At 35.8% G+C, this 17,704-nt stretch overlaps 1 protein-coding gene across 6 annotated transcripts in view; it reads right to left on the bottom strand.

The window, feature by feature from the left end:
• Positions 1 to 13,894, bottom strand: part of TP63 (tumor protein p63) — a 228,515-nt gene extending 214,621 nt beyond the window's left edge. The window contains exons 1-2 of one of the 6 annotated variants that reach the window (XM_047788673.1): positions 13,696 to 13,894; positions 13,393 to 13,467 (exon numbers count right to left, since the gene is read on the bottom strand). In XM_047788673.1, the coding sequence (XP_047644629.1) occupies positions 13,393 to 13,454 (62 nt within the window). In that variant the 5' untranslated portion in view covers positions 13,455 to 13,467; positions 13,696 to 13,894. Of the gene's footprint in view, positions 1 to 13,392; positions 13,663 to 13,695 lie in introns of those variants that run through there. The other 5 variants (XM_047788691.1, XM_047788719.1, XM_047788683.1 and 2 more) reach the window with 5 other exon arrangements.
• Positions 13,895 to 17,704: the final 3,810 nt, after the last annotated feature.

The following is a 17,704-nucleotide window of genomic DNA, read 5'->3' as shown; positions in this document are numbered from 1 at the left end:
TGTAGGGGAGATTTTAAGAGTGTACAGACGGAACAGGTTCACTATAAGCTGAGGGTGTGTAAGAGGTGAAGGGATAATAGATTTTGACCAGAAATGGAAATGTGAGGTGGCATGATTTGGGATTGGAATAACTTGAGGTAATGAGGAAGGCCAGCATATGGCTGCAGAGTTAGTAACTAGAACAGAGTAGAAATGGGAGCTCCTTGAGTTAAAGAGGCCAAGGATATGTGAGACTACATTATATGAAGGTCATCAAAGGGGCTATTGGAGTTCTCAAAGAGTTGGCATAAGTAAAGAGGACAATGGAGCCAAGTTACAGAAGAGAAGCTCCTAAAGTCAGAGCATTGTCATGAAGTTCAGTAAATCACTCTGATAGAAGAGGTTTCAGAAGACATGAAACTGCTGAGTGATAGTGGATAAACGGTGATCTGAAAACAGCAGTGTTGAGCATCAAGTATGTTAGGTCCTTTTCTTGGCCCTTGAATAAAAAGGGGTATATATAGAAAGTTTTTCTTCTCCTGAACCACAATGGGCAATATGGGTATTTTTGAGAGAAAGAACAGCTTTTAAGATTAGCTAGCAGAGGAGTATAAAAAAAGAAATGTCAAAGATGAAGATCAAAGATGGAGAGAAAATTTATTCTAAAGGTGATGGCAGGAGTTCCCTGGTGGCCTAGCAGTTAAGGACTCAGTATTGCCATTGCTGTGGATTGGGTTTGAGCTCTAGCCTGGGAACTTTTGCATGCCATGGTCACAGCCAAAATAATAAAACAATAAAACAATACAAAACAAAATAAAAACAAAAATGGTGGGAAGTCAAAATACCACTCTGGAAAAAAAATCACATTGTTAGAGTGGAAACAGGAAAAAGTCAGAATTAATTTAGAGTTGAGAGTTTATGGAAGAGGATTATATTTAAATCAACAATTTTCATTAACAGAAATTAGGAAATAAGGGATTTGTGAGTTATTAACAGCCATGAGGGAACAAAAGCAGTGATTTAAGACAAACAAACAAACAAAACAATTAAAGGAAAGTTTTTGAAGAGGTCCTGAGTTTTCAAATAGTGCAATTCCAAACTTTCAAAATTGAATCCTGTGTAAAGTCCTAGTTAATATGGCTGAAAAAATTTATATCCTGAGATATAATAAATTGTTCTCAAATGTTTTCCAGGTTTAATTTGATGGTAAAAATAATCCTTAGTAATCTTTCTCCTCTTTGGATTCAAACTATTTTTCTAAAATGTTAAATAATTTGTTTCTAGGGTCTCTAAGCATAAAAAGAAAAAAAATAAACTTATTAAAAATGATGGCTGCATAGAATCTGCTGAGGATTAATTAAGGTATGACCATAAAAATAATGTTGTAGAAATCAAGATCCTACTCATTTCCACCAGTATTGAGCTATTACAACCTGGGCAGTTTTCACAGCTTCTCTGTGCCACAACTTCTTCTATAGAATAACGATAATGAGACCTATCAGCTATATGGCACTTACCATGCACCAGTCAGTGTCTGTAAATCATTTATACAATTAACTCATTTAATTCTCAAAGCCACCCAGTCAGGTAGGTCATATCATCATGCTCATTTGTACATGAGAAAAGACATACAGAGATTAAGTTAGGAGATTTAACAATTGGTGGAGAGAGAATTTGAACTAAGGCACCTGAGTCACAAAACCTAGTCTCAACCATTATAGTGCTGTCTCTTGGTTACCAATAGATAATACCAGCAAATACTCTTTATGGGGATTTAAGAATTAAATGTGTAAAATTAGATATGTAAAGTGCTTAGAATCATTCTGGCACATAATAATTCAATAAATACTAGATATTTACAGTTTATGCCTCATCCTCATTTTCTAAAAATATAGGATCAGAAGTTGAAATCCCAGAAAATTAGTAATTGGGGTTTCTATAGTTGCCCTAGTTAATAATAATAAAAAAGTGTTATTAAAACTATGTAATTTTACATATGTTAAATTAGCAAAATATATTTTTTTACTTTTTAAAGTATAGTTGATTTACAATGTTGTGACAATTTCTGTTGTGTAGCAAAGTGACCCAAGCATACATACATATATATACACATTCTTTTTTCCATATAATCCCCCATCATATTCTACCCCAGGAGATTGGACACAGTTCCCTGTGCTATACAATAGGACCTCACTACTATCCATTTTAAATGTAATAGTTTTCATCTACTACCCCAAACTCCTAGTCCATCCCACTGCCTCCCCCAGCCCCCTTGGCAACCACAAGTCTGTCCTCCATGTCTGTAAGTCTGTTCTATTCTATAGAGAGGTTCAATTGTGGCATATTTTAGACTCCACATATAAGTGATATCATATGGTATTTGTCTTTCTCTTTCTGACTTACTTCACTTGGTATGAGAATCTCTAGTTGCATCCATGTTGCTGCAAATGGCATTATTTCATTTTTAATGGCTGAGAAGTATTCCATTGTGTATATGTACCACATCTTAATTCATTTATCTGTTCTGTTGATGGAAATTTAGGTTGTTTTTATGTCTTGGCTATTGTGAATAGTTTTGGAATGAAAATAGGGGTGCATGTATCTTTTTCAGTGAAAGTTTTGTCTGAATATATGCCTAGGAGTGGGATTGTTGGATCATATGGTGGCTCTATATTTAGTTTTTCGAGGAAACTCCATAGTGTTTTCCATAGTGGTTTTACCATAAATTAGCAAATCTTTTAAATAATATCTAAAGCTGGAACTCTTTGGCAAAATTCATTGACACATCCTTTTAAAGAGTAATGTTTTCCAGAAAACTTAAAAAAATATATACACTTTAACTTGTCAACCTTCTTAACTTCTTAGATCACAGTATGTTGTGAGGGAAGCAGCAAAGTCTTTATATCAGATAATCCTGGGTTCAAATTGTGACTGAGGTCAAAATGAAAACATAAAGAGTTCCTTCCATATACCAGTTATATCATCTTGGTTAAGTTAGTTATCTCTCTCAGCATCATTTTCTCATCTATAAACTAGGCATGTTACTTAGCTAAAAAAGCCTAAAATGTAAAGATGTAAGTAAATTACATGGCAATTTGTAGAGATTGAACACGTATTAGGTTGCATTCCCTAAATATTTGTTTCATGGAATGATCCCAAGAGAATAAAGCAAAGGAGGTGTCTATACAATATTTTTTAATCTATAATAGCTAGCTTAAATATTCAATAAGAGAAATAAATGTATTAAGTCGCATTGATCTGATGAGATTCTTATGCAGTTACATACGATAAATGCAAAATACATGATAAATGGAAAGGACAAGTAATTTAAGTAATTTATATAATATACAATTTAAGTAATTTATATAATAAAACATTGAAATTATTTTCTTTTTCTTTTTTTTTTCCTTTTGCTTCTTAGGGCTGCACCTGTGGCATAAGCAAGTTCTCAGGCTAGGGGTCAAATTGGAGCTACCATAGCAATTCGGGGTCCAAGCCGTATCCGTGACATACACCACAGCTCACAGCAATGCCAGATCCTCAACCCACTGAGTGAGGCCAGGGATCTAACCCACATCCTCATGGATACTAGTTGGGTTCATAACCCACTGAGCCACAACAGGAACTCCTGAAATTATTTTATATTACAACTACTGTAAAAACAATATGGACCTAGAAGATGACATGGAAAACAACTGTTTTATTAGTTGTTTTTATTTATTGTTTATTTTATTGTTGGCTTCCATTATTGTTGAGAACATGTCATTTGTCTAAAAGCTTTTGATTCATTAATATCAAGTTACAAGTACTTTTATCTGAATGTTTCATCTGAGAATACCTAAAATGTGCTGATATTTATGTTTCTACCTGAGCTTCAAAGGTCTTCCTTTATCTCAGACTTAATTCAGATGATCCTAAAAGATTTGCTATAGTAAAAATGAGCACTTAAAAACTTGGAATTTTAAAATTTCTTATTGTATATCCATTTAGTAAATATTTACTGTACATTATTGAATAAGTTTGTAGTTTACAGTAAGTTTGGACTATTTAAGACTTTATCATTTCCCTTTTTCTATTCTTCCTTGTTATGCCAATTGTATTTATCAATTTATTCAAATAATTGCTAATTTATAAAACTCCTTTAAAATTTTTTTAGCTACTCAGATAAACTAGATGTTAAAATAAAAAATCCAAAAGCTACATATTTTGTCAGTGTTATTTGTGTTTTTATGTGGTTGTCATAATTTCTCTCACTTACAAAATGCCCCAAATTCACTTTTGCAGAGCAAATCTTGAACTGTTTTTTTTTAAAGTACTTTATGATATTTTTAGCCTTTTTAGGTATATTTTGTCTTCCCAAGAAAGAAAGGTACATAGAGCTTATATAAAAGAAAGAAAAAAGGAAGGAGGAAAGTAGAAAGGGAAAAAATTCAAGATTTGGAGGTAAAATTGCATATACATTTTATGTAGGAAGATAAGGTGGGTCCTCAAATGTCTGTCAGACGGGCAAGTAGTGCTTTCACAGGCAAAGTTTTTTTGCTCAGTGAAAACATGATTCAGCATAAGATTTTATAAAGTTTGTCAATACAAATGCAAAATTTAGGGTGGCCTATATCCCACCAGTGCTAAAATGAAGATAAGTCAGCTACTGAGATCTTTTCACTAAATCTGAAATATTAATTAGAGCCACATCAACCTCTACAGAATACCAAAAAATAGCTTATGCAGGTGCAAAGATTTATTGTATTAGATGGTATCAATTTAGATGTTTGAAAAAATTCATTTGGACTAGATGCTTTGATTGCTTTATAATTTAGTTAGAAAATCCTGTTAAGTAGAAAATTCTTCATTCACTGCTTGAGATAAAAGTGCTACAAAGAAAAAGTAAATTGAAAATATATATCTTATTGTCACGTTTTACTTAGAGAAAGTTGCAAAGAAAAAATTGGAAGAAAGTGGTTTTTCTCATGAAAATCTTCAATAAATATAATTATTAAGAAGTAAAAAAGAACAACAGCAACCAACTCATCAAGCAAACAAAAAACTCTTAAACTCCCTAGTAGCCCAGAAAGTTAAAGCTACTGTCACGGCTCAGGTCACTACTGTGGTGTGAGTTTGATCCTGGGTGTGGCCAAAAGATAAAGCAAATGACGTTACCAAGTTCAAACACAAAAATGGAAGTTCATTGAGTCAGAAAAAAGGGAAAAGAAAAGCTAACGCTGAATTGCAAATAAACTATTTAAAGCTAAGTATTTTAAAGGAAGTTCTAAAAATTAACCACCTTGATAAAATGGCAAGATATGATTGAGGGATAAATTAAATGCAAAAATAGAATCAACAATCTTCAGATATAACTTCTTCTTCTTTTTTTTTTTTTTTGCTTTTTAGAGCCACACCTGTGGCATATGCAAATTCCCAGGCTAGGGGTCAAATCTGAGCTGCAGCTGCCAGACTACGCCACAGCCACAGCAGCTTGGGCTCCATGTTGTCTGTGACCTATACCACAGCTCACTGCAATGCCAGATCCTTTAACCCACTGAGTGAGGCCAGGGATCAAACCCATATCCTCATGGATAATAGTCAGGTTCGTAACCTGCTGAGCCACAATGGGAACTTCCCAGATAGAACATATTTAACTTTAGAAGCAAAAGTCTTTATTGCAGCCTTACCCCTAGGATGAATTTGTGTGTATCCTATTATTTATTTCAATTTACACCACCATCTCTTAAAAAAAAAAAAAACTTACATAAAAAAAATCTGCTCTAGGTAACCATGAGGCTGATTAAATTTTCACGCCAGCTTCCAACTTTGTACTTCTTGACTCAGAATGCTTTATCATTCTTAACATTATTATGATGATGGTATTATCTTCCATTATGAGAGAGCTGCCTGAGTTAATGGAAAGTGAGAATGAGTGTTTACCGTTCAACTTGACAAATTAAGTTTGCTCATTTGAAACACAAGAAAAGGGTATGAGAGATTTGAAAGTGTCAAAGAGATTTTGAGCGCTTACATTTCTTCTTCTAAGCTTAATGATTTCATTTTGAACTTCAAAGAGTCTAATTGATAATAAAAAGAGAGTCAGATATAAGTGGAGGATGGAAGGCAAACAATAAGAATGGAGTGACAATTCTCTCCACCTAAATTATTCCCCAAATATTATGGCTTAAGGTAAAACAGAAATGTTAATAACTGTCATTTCCCAAACCTTGACTAATCAAAAAGTACACATCACCCCATGTCCATTTTTCATCCTATTTTAAATGGAACAAAGTGACTTTCAGAGGTTGGGAAGTACATAATTACATAGACTGGAGTCTTTGGACTTTGATCATAATTATAGTGCTTTATCCATCCATCACTTGTTGCTTGAGGACTATTCCTTGGTGAGTTCTTTAAAGGAGATAGAAACCCTGTCAGGACAAATTTGAGCTGCAAAACAGCTAATCAAAAACTTGGCTCTCTTGACTTGAAACAGATTGAAAATTGCCACTTTAATCTCACAATCCATTTGGCTTTTAAGTAAAGTGAGAACATGAAGTCTCTCTTTGGAAAGGCATGTGTCTCTGTCCTTCATACCACGGGTACCTTCTTATGAGCTTCGACTGGGACACTGGATCCAAGTTCGCCTCACACTACATAATGGTCCTCAAAACTGGGTGTGCAAAGAAACAATTCACCTGGGGTGCTTGATAAAAATGTTGCTTTTGCCTTCCTTCCCCTCAATTTCTCAGAGAGAGGTACCGATGTAATCGTAAACCTAAAATTAACTGGGAACTTATAGCACCAGAAAGCCTAGAATTGTTTATCCTCAGAGGGGTCTGAAAATTACATTAATTTTATCCCCCCCCCCTTTTTTCCTTTTTACAGCTACATCTGTGGCATGTGTAAGTTCCCAGGCTAGGGGTTGCAGCTCAGAGCTGCAGCTGTCAGTCTACACCACACCCACAGCAATACCAGATCAGAGCCGCATCTGTGACCTACACTACAGCCTTCAACAATGCCAGATCTTTAACTCAATGAGTAAGGCCAGGGATCGAATCCACATCCTTAGAGAGACAATGTCAGGTCCTTAACCCACTAAGTCACAATTGGAACTCTATTATATGAATGTTAATTGTTTGTTTTTGTTAACTATGCAATTCTGAGGTTTCACCTAGATTTATCAAGTCATAGTCTCAGAGTGTTGGTGTGACATCTCTCTGAATTCCTGACAACATCAGAAGTGAGTATGTATATTACTGTGTTTTGCTGAATCTGAATTGGGGTGTCACAGTTTCAGTTACTTCCTAAGAGTCAAATATATTTCTGTATAAAGCATTTTGAGGAACCTTAAGAGATGCTATGAGCCAAAGTCACCCTTCCCCCTTGCTGCCTCCAAGGTATGGGCTTTGCATTGCAGTCCCCCGCCTGTGTGTCCAGGGTCTGCTCTTCTTCCTTGCACTGCACTGTAGTATTTCTATACATACATCTCTTCCTTGAATTCCCTGAAGTCTAGGATTATATCGTACTCATTCCTTCTGTTTTTTTTTTTTTTTTTCACCTATCAGCATCAAAAAAATAAATAAGCTCATGGAATACTTTAAGCAAACAAATCCAAACCAAAAAAAAATTCAGTTTCGTATCTACAACTTGAGGGTAAAAATCTCTCACATAGTGAGTTAATTTCCTATGGCTGCTGTAACAAGTTACCACAAACTTGTGGCTTTAATCAACCCAGATTTATTATCTCACAGATATATTATCTCACAGTTCCATAGATTGGAAGCGTGATACAGATTTCATTGGGCTGAAATCAAGGTGCTGGCCGGACCGTGTTCATTCCAGAGGCTCTAAAGGAAAATCTGTTTCCTGGCCTTTTCCAGCTTTTAGGGACCTCCAGATTTCCCTGGCTCCCTGATCCCTTTCTATTTTCAAAATCTGTTGAATCTTTTCTCACATCACATCACTTGGACACTTTTTATACCTCTCACTCCCACTTTTAAGGACTCTTGTGATTAGATTAGGCTCACATAGATAATCCAAGGTAATTTTTTATTTTTATTTATTTATTTATTTTTGGTCTGTAACTGCTGCATGAGGAAGTTCCCAGGCCAGGGAGCTTACAGGCACCTCAACATTGACCTGAGCCATGGCAGTGACAATGCCACATCCTTAACCCACTGAGCCACCAGGGAACTCCCAATAATCTACCTATTTTAAGGTCAGCTGATTTGCAACCTTAATTTCATCTGCAACCTAACTTCCCTTTGTTTCATAAGATAACAGATTCACAAGTTTGGAGTATTAGACCTGGCTTTCTCTGGAGGTCATTATTCTGTCTACCCCTACTGCCCCAGGCGGTCAACTATGTAATGTGTTTGATAACACTTTGTTAATTGTAAAGTTCTCTACAGATCTAACAAACTGTTATGGTCTGTGGTAGAATCAGCCTTGAACAAGGAAAATACTTGAATTCTAGATTTAGTTTTGTTACTATTTTTTGAGTTTGATTTTGGACAAATATCTTAACCTTTCTAGGTTTTAGATTTCTCAATTCTAAAGCATAAGAATTGAGAGAGACAAATCAAGATGTCAAGACTCATAATGATCTTTGTTATTACTTTTAAAATGATGGAGAGCAAAATGGGACTTAAGGTATGCCTGCACCAGGACGCAATTGTTGCTGGGATGGAATCTCCAATCCACCGATGTGGCGTACACACAATAGTAGAACTCAGCTACTACATTGAGGGGATGCTTTTCAGAGTTTTGTTGGGTTAATATTTCATTCTCACTGTCTTAGTTGTGAACAGTAGATCAAAAGTTGTTATCCTTACTTATTTTACAAAAAAACTTTGATTTGGACAGCCTAAGTTCGTTAAGGTCACATAATCACCTAGTGGTGGCCTTAAGACCGTTATTCAGACCTTTTAAGTCCTAGGTACCTTCAGTTAACACACGTCCCTACTTCCCTGCCATTTAAATGCATTCATAGCTCAGGAGCAGCATACAGAATTATAACACATCATAATTTTGGCTAACTACAGTAGGTCATAAAGGTCATTTGAAATGTATTCTTGCAAAAATTTTAAAGGTTGGAGGCAGTATTTTCTTGACTATAGCTGATGGCTACATTTGTCCCTGTTGAGAAACTATACCATTCTATTTCTTTATGAACAGATTCTTCCTGCCCTCTGCCTTGTTTCACTTCAAGTATGGATATAAACCACCTACACAGACTGTAGCATGTCAGTTCATTCCTTTCAGACAGACAGAGGAATTTAGTGATTACAGAGCTGGCTAAAATTAATGCACCAGCCTTATTAAAAAATGGTTTGCTCATTGGATGGGTACCTCATTTATCTTACATCAGGAATTATATTATTACGTCAATTTTCAGTCTTCATATGCCACATAAACAACACTATGGGCACATTTTAAATTTTGATCCTGGGTATGATCCTGGGAAGAAAAAGAGCACTTGGAAATAGAGTAGCTGAAGAGAGCTGAATAAAGGGACTGTCTAACAAAGGGAAAAGAGATATGGTATGGATTTTTGGAGTTAGTAGTGGCTAGAAAGGGTTACCACCCTTAAGCTTGAAGAAACGGGAGAGAAGAGAGTAGTTAATTGTACTGGTGGGTAAGAGCCTCTATAGGACCTGCAGCCTTTAGTAGAAAAGCTAACAGAGAGAGGACCAGGGACACATATACCCCCAATTCACTCTCCTCCCACCCTTTGATCTCCTGCTAGAGGTGCCCACTGGTTGAACCCAAGAGAAAATCAGAGGAGAAAGGATCAGTCAATGAGATCTTTGGAAGTCAGCTTCCTGGGGTTCAAAACAAGAAGGATGAAGGGGGGATGTGGAGAAGCAAGCAGAGGATGCTCAGCACAGACCCACATCTTCCTTTACGTGATTGTATTTGACAAATAAAATGATCCTTCACTGTAAGTTCCCTGTAATCACCACGCCCCTCCCCTGTCCTATTCAGGATATATTTAGAAAACACAGTTAATAGAGTTGACCTTTAAGTTCATAGAGCATAAAATTCACAATCAATATGTAATTTACACAGGCAATACTTCTTACTCATTCATACAGTACCTTAACATTTTAAACATCTTCTGAGTAGAGGGTGACTGAAAAAAACATCAAAATTATTTTACATGTGGTTCAAATTGTAATATGCTTTTCTTTCTCTTTTTTTTTTTAGTCCTATCATAAGGCTAACATAAGGTTTCAAAATTTATCATTAGGCTATCATAAGATTTCAAAATTTAGTCTTGATTCCTTTTTATCATTTCAAGTGGTTTGTTTTCAAAACTGTATTTGGAAGAATTTAATCTGCCTTGTAGAAACACTTGGCTAAAGAAATCTATGTTACAAACTAGGTGGCAATTCTAAAAACTAAAGGATGCAAGAAGGCCCAAATTGTTACCCAAACAATAAATTAACAAAACTTTAACTTCTAAAATGCTAACTTTTAGATTCATTTTGAGTATTTACTAGTAAAAATAAACAGAACTCATTGTAGATGGTTTTAGTTGATAAGGAAATGGTGTCTACCCTTTTGTTCTTAGTTATTTTGCATAATTTATCTATTTTTATTACAATTAAATTAGCAATAAAATGACAAAACTTGTGATTTGTCCACCTTCTCTTCTTCTGTAACTGCCATATATCATCAAAGGGGATAGCTAAGCTCTATAGTTTAAATATTCTTTTTATTTTCAGAAAAATGTTTGCAGAGACTTAAGTAAATTAACACTCACATTAGAGCACAACCAAGTACATAATATGTCAATATGTTCAGGTGCAAAGAAAAAAAGAGGGTGAAATTTCAATTTTTAACTGGGAGAATGATTACCATCATACTTTGAAATGTATATTAAAATTGGCTTTTGGGGAATGATATTAACATTCAGTAATAAATGACAATAGCATCTCTCATTTATTCCATTCCGTGATAAAAGGAGATTCATGCATTAAGGTAGTTTGGAGTTAAAAATAACAAGAAATCCTGTTCTTTCCGTTTTTGAAAATTCTCTTTCATAACTTCTTTCTAAAGACAAGGTCAGGAAAAAGACAAATTTAACTATGTAGATGACTATGATTATGGAATGATTAAATTTGGTCTTACTTAAAATAGATTTTGTAAACTGAGAACTGCAAGGGTTGTCTGCTTAGAAAAACCAGCTCAAACCCATTCACTCCTTAGACATCAAAGAGAAGACTGATTTTTACTTTGACAATATACAGTATCATAGATTTCTTATAGTGATATTTCATTTATTTGTTGATTCATTTATTCACTAAGTAGAATAGACAGAAAAATAGCAATAAATCAGTCCTTGAAATATCTGACAAAATTGTTAAATTATGTGAGGAAAATACATGTTATTAAATATGTAAGTACTACAGAGTTAGATGAACAGTACAGCCGTATCTTCTTCAATTTTGTATTCCCAGTGCCTTGCACAGAGTTAATGCTTAGCAACAAATATTTTTCTTTAATGTATTGGTCAGTTGAGTTTTTATTGCACATGGAAAGTATGTAATCTTGTACTTTGTACAATTTGGCAAAAAAAAAAAAAATTTCCTGACCACCCCACACCACAATCTCACAGCCCCCAACACACTCTCCTCATTTCCCCCAAAGTGACACTCACTATGATTAAAGGTCAAGGATTCAAAATTTTTAAACCATTTTAAGAGCACTGCTATTATTTTAGATTTCATAATCTGTCAAAAACTAAGATAATATTTGCTCTATGAATTAGCAGGTTGTTGGGACACTATGAAAGGCAATTTCCTCAAGTATTTATGTTTACAGGCTTCCCACATCAATCACTAGAAATACTTCTGGACAGAGGTGTACATGATTGACATGTGGGTTGCTAGTCAATAGAAGAAAGTTTTTTCTAGAGCCGAGGTAGATCCAAGTACCTACTTTAAAAAAGATGCCCTCAAGGGAAGCTTCATGCAGCTAATGTTTCATCAGAATTACTCTATTAGAAATATCACTTCAAAGATTTTATTAGAATAGAAAATTTTGAGGCTGGAAAACACTTTTGAAAACCAGACACTCTTTCGTGTTGTGCTCTTTATCCACCTATTTCCCAACTTCAACGAAATCTAATTTTCAAGTTATCTATGAACATGAATTCCAGAGCCATTCCTTTTGGCTAATGTTGTTCTTCCTGTCACAGAGCAAGGCCGGAATTAAATCACCATTCAGATTTCCCATTTCAATCTGGAAGACCACAAACTTGCTTCCTCTCTCCCTTTCCTTCCTTTTTCTCCCTCTCTTTTCTTACTCTCTCCACGACTCCCTTTACATTTCTCCCTTACTTTTCCTCCTCTTTCTCACACAGTCCCCTAGAAACCTCCCAGGAAAAGAAGCTAACACTGCATAGTCCACATGAATGTTTACATGGTGACAAATCATATTAATGAAAACAGATCACACATCTTCCTTAATTGCCTGGGCAATGGGACAGTGAGTCCTGGCCAGAGAGCCCACTGCACTGCTGGTGTGAGACTCTAAGAGACACCAGTGGTGAATGATAGGTTAACCCCTTTGCAACCACACCGTTTTCAACACTCAGAGGACCTCCCTCCTTAATCTTAGAAAATAAAGTATGACATTCCGACGTCAGGTCTCCTGTTGTTAAATTAACAACATCACACTGCTATATGCAACTTGAATGTCTCCCATAGCTTTATGACTGGAAAAACACTGTTCAGATTTCATTTACCAGTTTAAAAATAGCAAACTCTGATTTGAAACACACACACACACACACACACACACACACACACACATCATGCATGCTCACTAATATTCCCTCTTAGGGCAAGGCAAATGTTCCTTCCTATAAACTGAAGTCAAATTCAGTAGAATCATAAGTTTTAAAAGAAAGATTTGTCAAAAGATGATGTTTGTTATGAAACAAATCCAGAAGAAAATATGCCATAGAGCCAAAATGACAAGCTACAATCTGTTTGGTATAACAATGGCTATTTATCTATTTTGCAACATACAAATCAAAATCACTCTGTGTTTGTTTTGACTTGAGGATCTTCCACAGATTATTAAATCCTTGTCCAATGAAATGTCTTCTTCTTGGGCGGGTGAGTCCTGAGCCAGGCAAATAACAGATTTTAAACATCTTAAAATGGTGTGACAATTTTTTTTAAGAAACCATGGGAAGATTGTCTTCAAACTCTGTCCCTATGTAAATCCAGATAGCAACTAAAAAAGAAAACCAGAAAAGATGCCACAGACCGCTTTAAGTCCACAGAAGATCCCAAATAATATCATCGTGCTCATAAACAGGGAGGACTGCTCTTCGTACACGGCAGAAACACTCATCATACACAAGGCACTCCAATTAAGTTCTGATAGAAGTTACGTCACATTTAAACTCACCGCTGGATGTAAGGGTCGGGGCAGTACTGTAGGGTGGCACACCGTGAAGTTTCAAAATTCATTTCCTTCAACTCTCTTTAATATCAACAAATGGAGAACAATTTTGTAACATATATGCATATACCTGTGTATATACAGATATAAAGCCAGGAGGCTAAAAGCAATAGGGTCAAATACTATCAGACATAGAAGGGTAGACACTTCCCCCACTTCACACACATTTGCAAAGAGGCGGAGCATTTCTTGATTTGAGCCAATGAGATTCATCAAGTGACTAAAACATCAGAAACAGTCAAATCTTACCAGCTGGGCATCCTCTCTAAAGTTGTTCTTCCCCCTCAACCACGGTTTTAGAGTCCTTGACGTATAGTGGCCACACTTGTTGGCAACTTGGAGTCATCTCTGAGCTTCTGGTCTCTCTGGTGATTGGATGCTGGCATGAATGGCATCAGAGTTTAATTTCAGCAGCCTGGGCTTTCATAACAGAACAGAGCAGATGAGTGTCCACTCCGTTCCAGCTAATTAATATTCCCTTGTGTTTGCATACTGATTTGATCTGAGGACTTTTCTTTAACTGCTCTGAAACTAAATATTTCACAGAGCTGCTTAAGAAGTTGTTTGGGTTTTTTGTTTTATTTTTTTATGTCCACCTCCACCCCTCCCTTTTCCCCCTTCATTCTCCCTTTCAGCCAACCGCCTGTTGTGGTCACAATCTCAAATAGCAAAGACAGGGAAATTCCTTGATTATATTTAACCTAGAACTCACTCTTCGTCTCAACTAAAAGAGCTACCCATTCACATCCCCTTAGAAGTTTTACTTTCTCTAAATTAAAAAAAAAATTTATTGAGTTTTTAAAGTATCCTATTTCAAACATACCTACACATAATTCTCTTAAAGTAATACTAAAATAGAAAATAATATACTCTTTTAGACTATTTGGTGGCTTAAAAATTTATTTCAAATTCCCTGTTACTGGAAACATTTGAGTGCTTTCATCTCAGTCTCTCTTACTCTCTTATGTATGTCTTACTGTTTTTGCTGGTTTTGGTTTTGCTTTGGCTCGAGTTACTTTGGAGTGAGACTGTTCATTGGTTAAAAAAGCAAAAATTAATAAAACATCAAAAAAGTCTACATATAGAATAATTCACTTCCTTTCTGAATCCAGGCTGTAAACTTATACTGATTTTGTGGACCTGGAAGTTGAAAGAAATATGATTCAGAAGCTAAATTAAAATAGACTCTAACAGAAGAAAAAAAAAACACACAAACACACACACAAAAAAAACAGTTATTGTGCCCAAGGGTCACTAACACAGCAAGTTCTCATCCTCCATTCACCCCCGATCACAGGTCAAAACTGGTGACATCAGAAGTTGTCAGGGTTGTGAGATAATCTAAAGTCCTGTCCAGAGAAATTCGACATTTTCTTTTGAGAAATTTTGATTCAAAATGTGTTTCATAAAAATATTTTATTTGTTGCTTCAGCCAGGATAGAAGGGAGAAGCTATTTAAAACTTGACATTCTCTTCCTTACTTAGCCCAAGAGCGTCAAACATCTGTGAATTGTGAAATTCACAAATATGCCGGCCTGAGCCCCAGCCAACTCAAGCAGCTTGTTCTAAAAAATGGGAAACTTGAGGGAAGATCATTTTACTAATTAATTTAGATTTGTTAATTGGAGTTAAAGTGTTTGGCTTTATTCCCTGCTATTGGCAAATACAGATGACCGGAATAATATAAAACTCTGAAATTGAAAATATTCAGTTTCCTTTGAGCATGGCCAAGATGGTCCATCACATAGTACCTCGCTTTTCCCCATTTATACAATGACAGATGTCCCAATGATCTCTACTGTGGTACTTCTCAAATGTCAATGCACCTGTGACTCACCTGGAAATCTTATTAATGCAGATTCCAGTTCAGTAGGTCTGGGGTGAGGCCTGAGACTCTGCATATCTTAAAGCTCCCAGGTGCTGCTAAGATTTTGCATCACAATTTGAGTGGCATAACCTAGTGCTCTTTTCAGGCCTGCTATTTACTTACTTCTAGGAAATAAGCAGAGCTCCTCTAAATATTTAAAATCACCAGCAGAGGCTCTAGGTTCCCAAATAATAGGTGAATTTGCAAGTGTTCCTAGCATGTTTTTAATTTCAAAAGTTTTATAGGCTGATTTATAAAAAGGATCATTTAAAATGGATGTCCTGACAGCAATATTGTTATTTTTTTTTTAAAAAAAAACCTACATTTAGTTAGCAAAGAGGGACAGATATTAAATGATAACAATGTATATAAATAATTATGAAACATACTGGTTCCTATTGCATTGTTGAAATAAATGCAGAGAGCTATGCTGACCAAGAACAAAAGACAAATTCTCTGGGTTTCAACAGCACACCGATATCACACAACCATCCAGAACCTTGGAAAATAAGTGACAATTATACCATAATTACCATAATTTCCATTTACATTTATATTACATCCCTCTTCGCCCAGGGGGCCCAGGCTACTATACAAATGCATAAATTATTTCTTTGCTGTGCAAGTTAGATGCTTTTCCAACACCTTAAGTCTTACATACACATTAGCCTGGGAAAAGGCAATTGCCTTTCTGGCCATGGCCTATGTCTTTAAATGCTCTTGTTGGTGAAGGTTTTTGATTTGTAGGAAGAGGAGGAGAAAAATAAAGAGCTTGGGGAAACAGTAGCTTTTAGGGTCTGGAACTCTGTACATAATGTAAGATAATGTAAGATAAAAAAAAACTTCATTTTTTTTTCCTTCCCTAGCAGCCAAGAATTGCACTTCGCCAAACTCAGATATTCAAAACGCCTACCTTCTAATTTATATCCATGTGAATTATTTCCTAACTGCTCTCCTTTATCCATATACTTTTCTGATTGCTCCCCCGCCTTAGATCATATTTTGTCCTTCATCCAAAATGTTTTAAAACCCCATGTGCGTATATCTGCATCTCACAGATACTTCAGAGAGCAGAAATTTTTTTTCGTCCCACCAGCTACAAGGAAGATGCTCTACCTCTATCTTAAATCGTTATATTTTGTGTAAGGGCACATTATATACTTGTGTAAGGGTACCTGCTACTTTCTTCCTGAATTTGAGCTACTTTTGCATAAGACCCATCTCCTGGGCTGGACTGTGAACAGCTTGAGGGCTGCTTTACTATCTGATTCATCTCTGTATCTCTAGGGACTAGCACAATATGGTTCAGTGAACAAGTAACATGCATATATTTTTGCAAGATGCATCTAATAATTAGAAGCGGTTAAGAAAGTTCTTCCATAAAACACCTGACTTTTCAGAATCAACTTTATTGAGGTACAATTTGCATACAATGAAATTCACTAACTCTACTGTTCAGTTTTGAGGAATTTTGGCATATTATATACCACGTAGCCTCCACCACAACCAAGACATAGAATATTCAATGACTCCTCAAAATCTCCTCATTTCCATTATGCCAGAAGCTCCCCTTTGCCCTTAGTCCTTCCTCACCACTGGCCCATCTATCACTCTCCTGTTTTTCTATCACTGTGTATCAGATGCATGTTTTTTATTTATTTATTTATTTATTTTTCCTTTTTTTAGTCACATCTGCAGCATATGGAATTTTCTGTACTAGGGGCCAAATCCAAGCCACATCTGTTGCCTATGCTACAGGTGCAGCAACGTGGAATCCTTAATTCACTCTGCCAGGTTGGGAATAGAAGGGCAACTCCACAGAGACAAACCAGATCATTAACCCACTGCACCCCAGTGGGGACTCCAGATATATGTTTTTTAGAATAGCAGTAGCCAGTAAAACTTCCTGTGGTTTTACTGTATTTGCACTATCATTGTAGCCGCTGGTCACATATGGTTAATGCAACTGAGAGACTACAATTTAATTTTTATTTAATATTAATCAACTTGTATTTAAATAGCCACATGTGTCGAGTGGCTACCATGCTGGCATCACAATGCTAATATGCCACATAAATGGACACACATAATGTGTATTGTTCTGTGTCTAGTATGTTCTTTCATTCGATGAATTATTTTTGAGATATATCCATGTTGTTATGTATGCTAGTAACTGGTTCTTTTTTTAATGTCTGTTGAATGTGTAGATTGCTCCTCTTTATTCTTTATTAAGAATAAATTCTGGTCTCAAATCCTCAATTACGACCAGAAGCAGAAGTCCAATAGACTTTGAGATCTCAGTAATAACTCATCTCATTGAATCCCTTAGTGATGTGGAATAGCTTGTTCCTTCCAAGGTTGCTATAGCTCTAGAAGAGACAGCAGATGTGG

Source organism: Phacochoerus africanus, chromosome 1 (assembly GCF_016906955.1).
Source record: "Phacochoerus africanus isolate WHEZ1 chromosome 1, ROS_Pafr_v1, whole genome shotgun sequence".
NCBI classification, from domain to species: Eukaryota; Metazoa; Chordata; class Mammalia; order Artiodactyla; family Suidae; genus Phacochoerus; species Phacochoerus africanus.
Note: the sequence above shows the minus strand (reverse complement) of the source record. Positions and strands in the feature narration are given on the sequence as shown.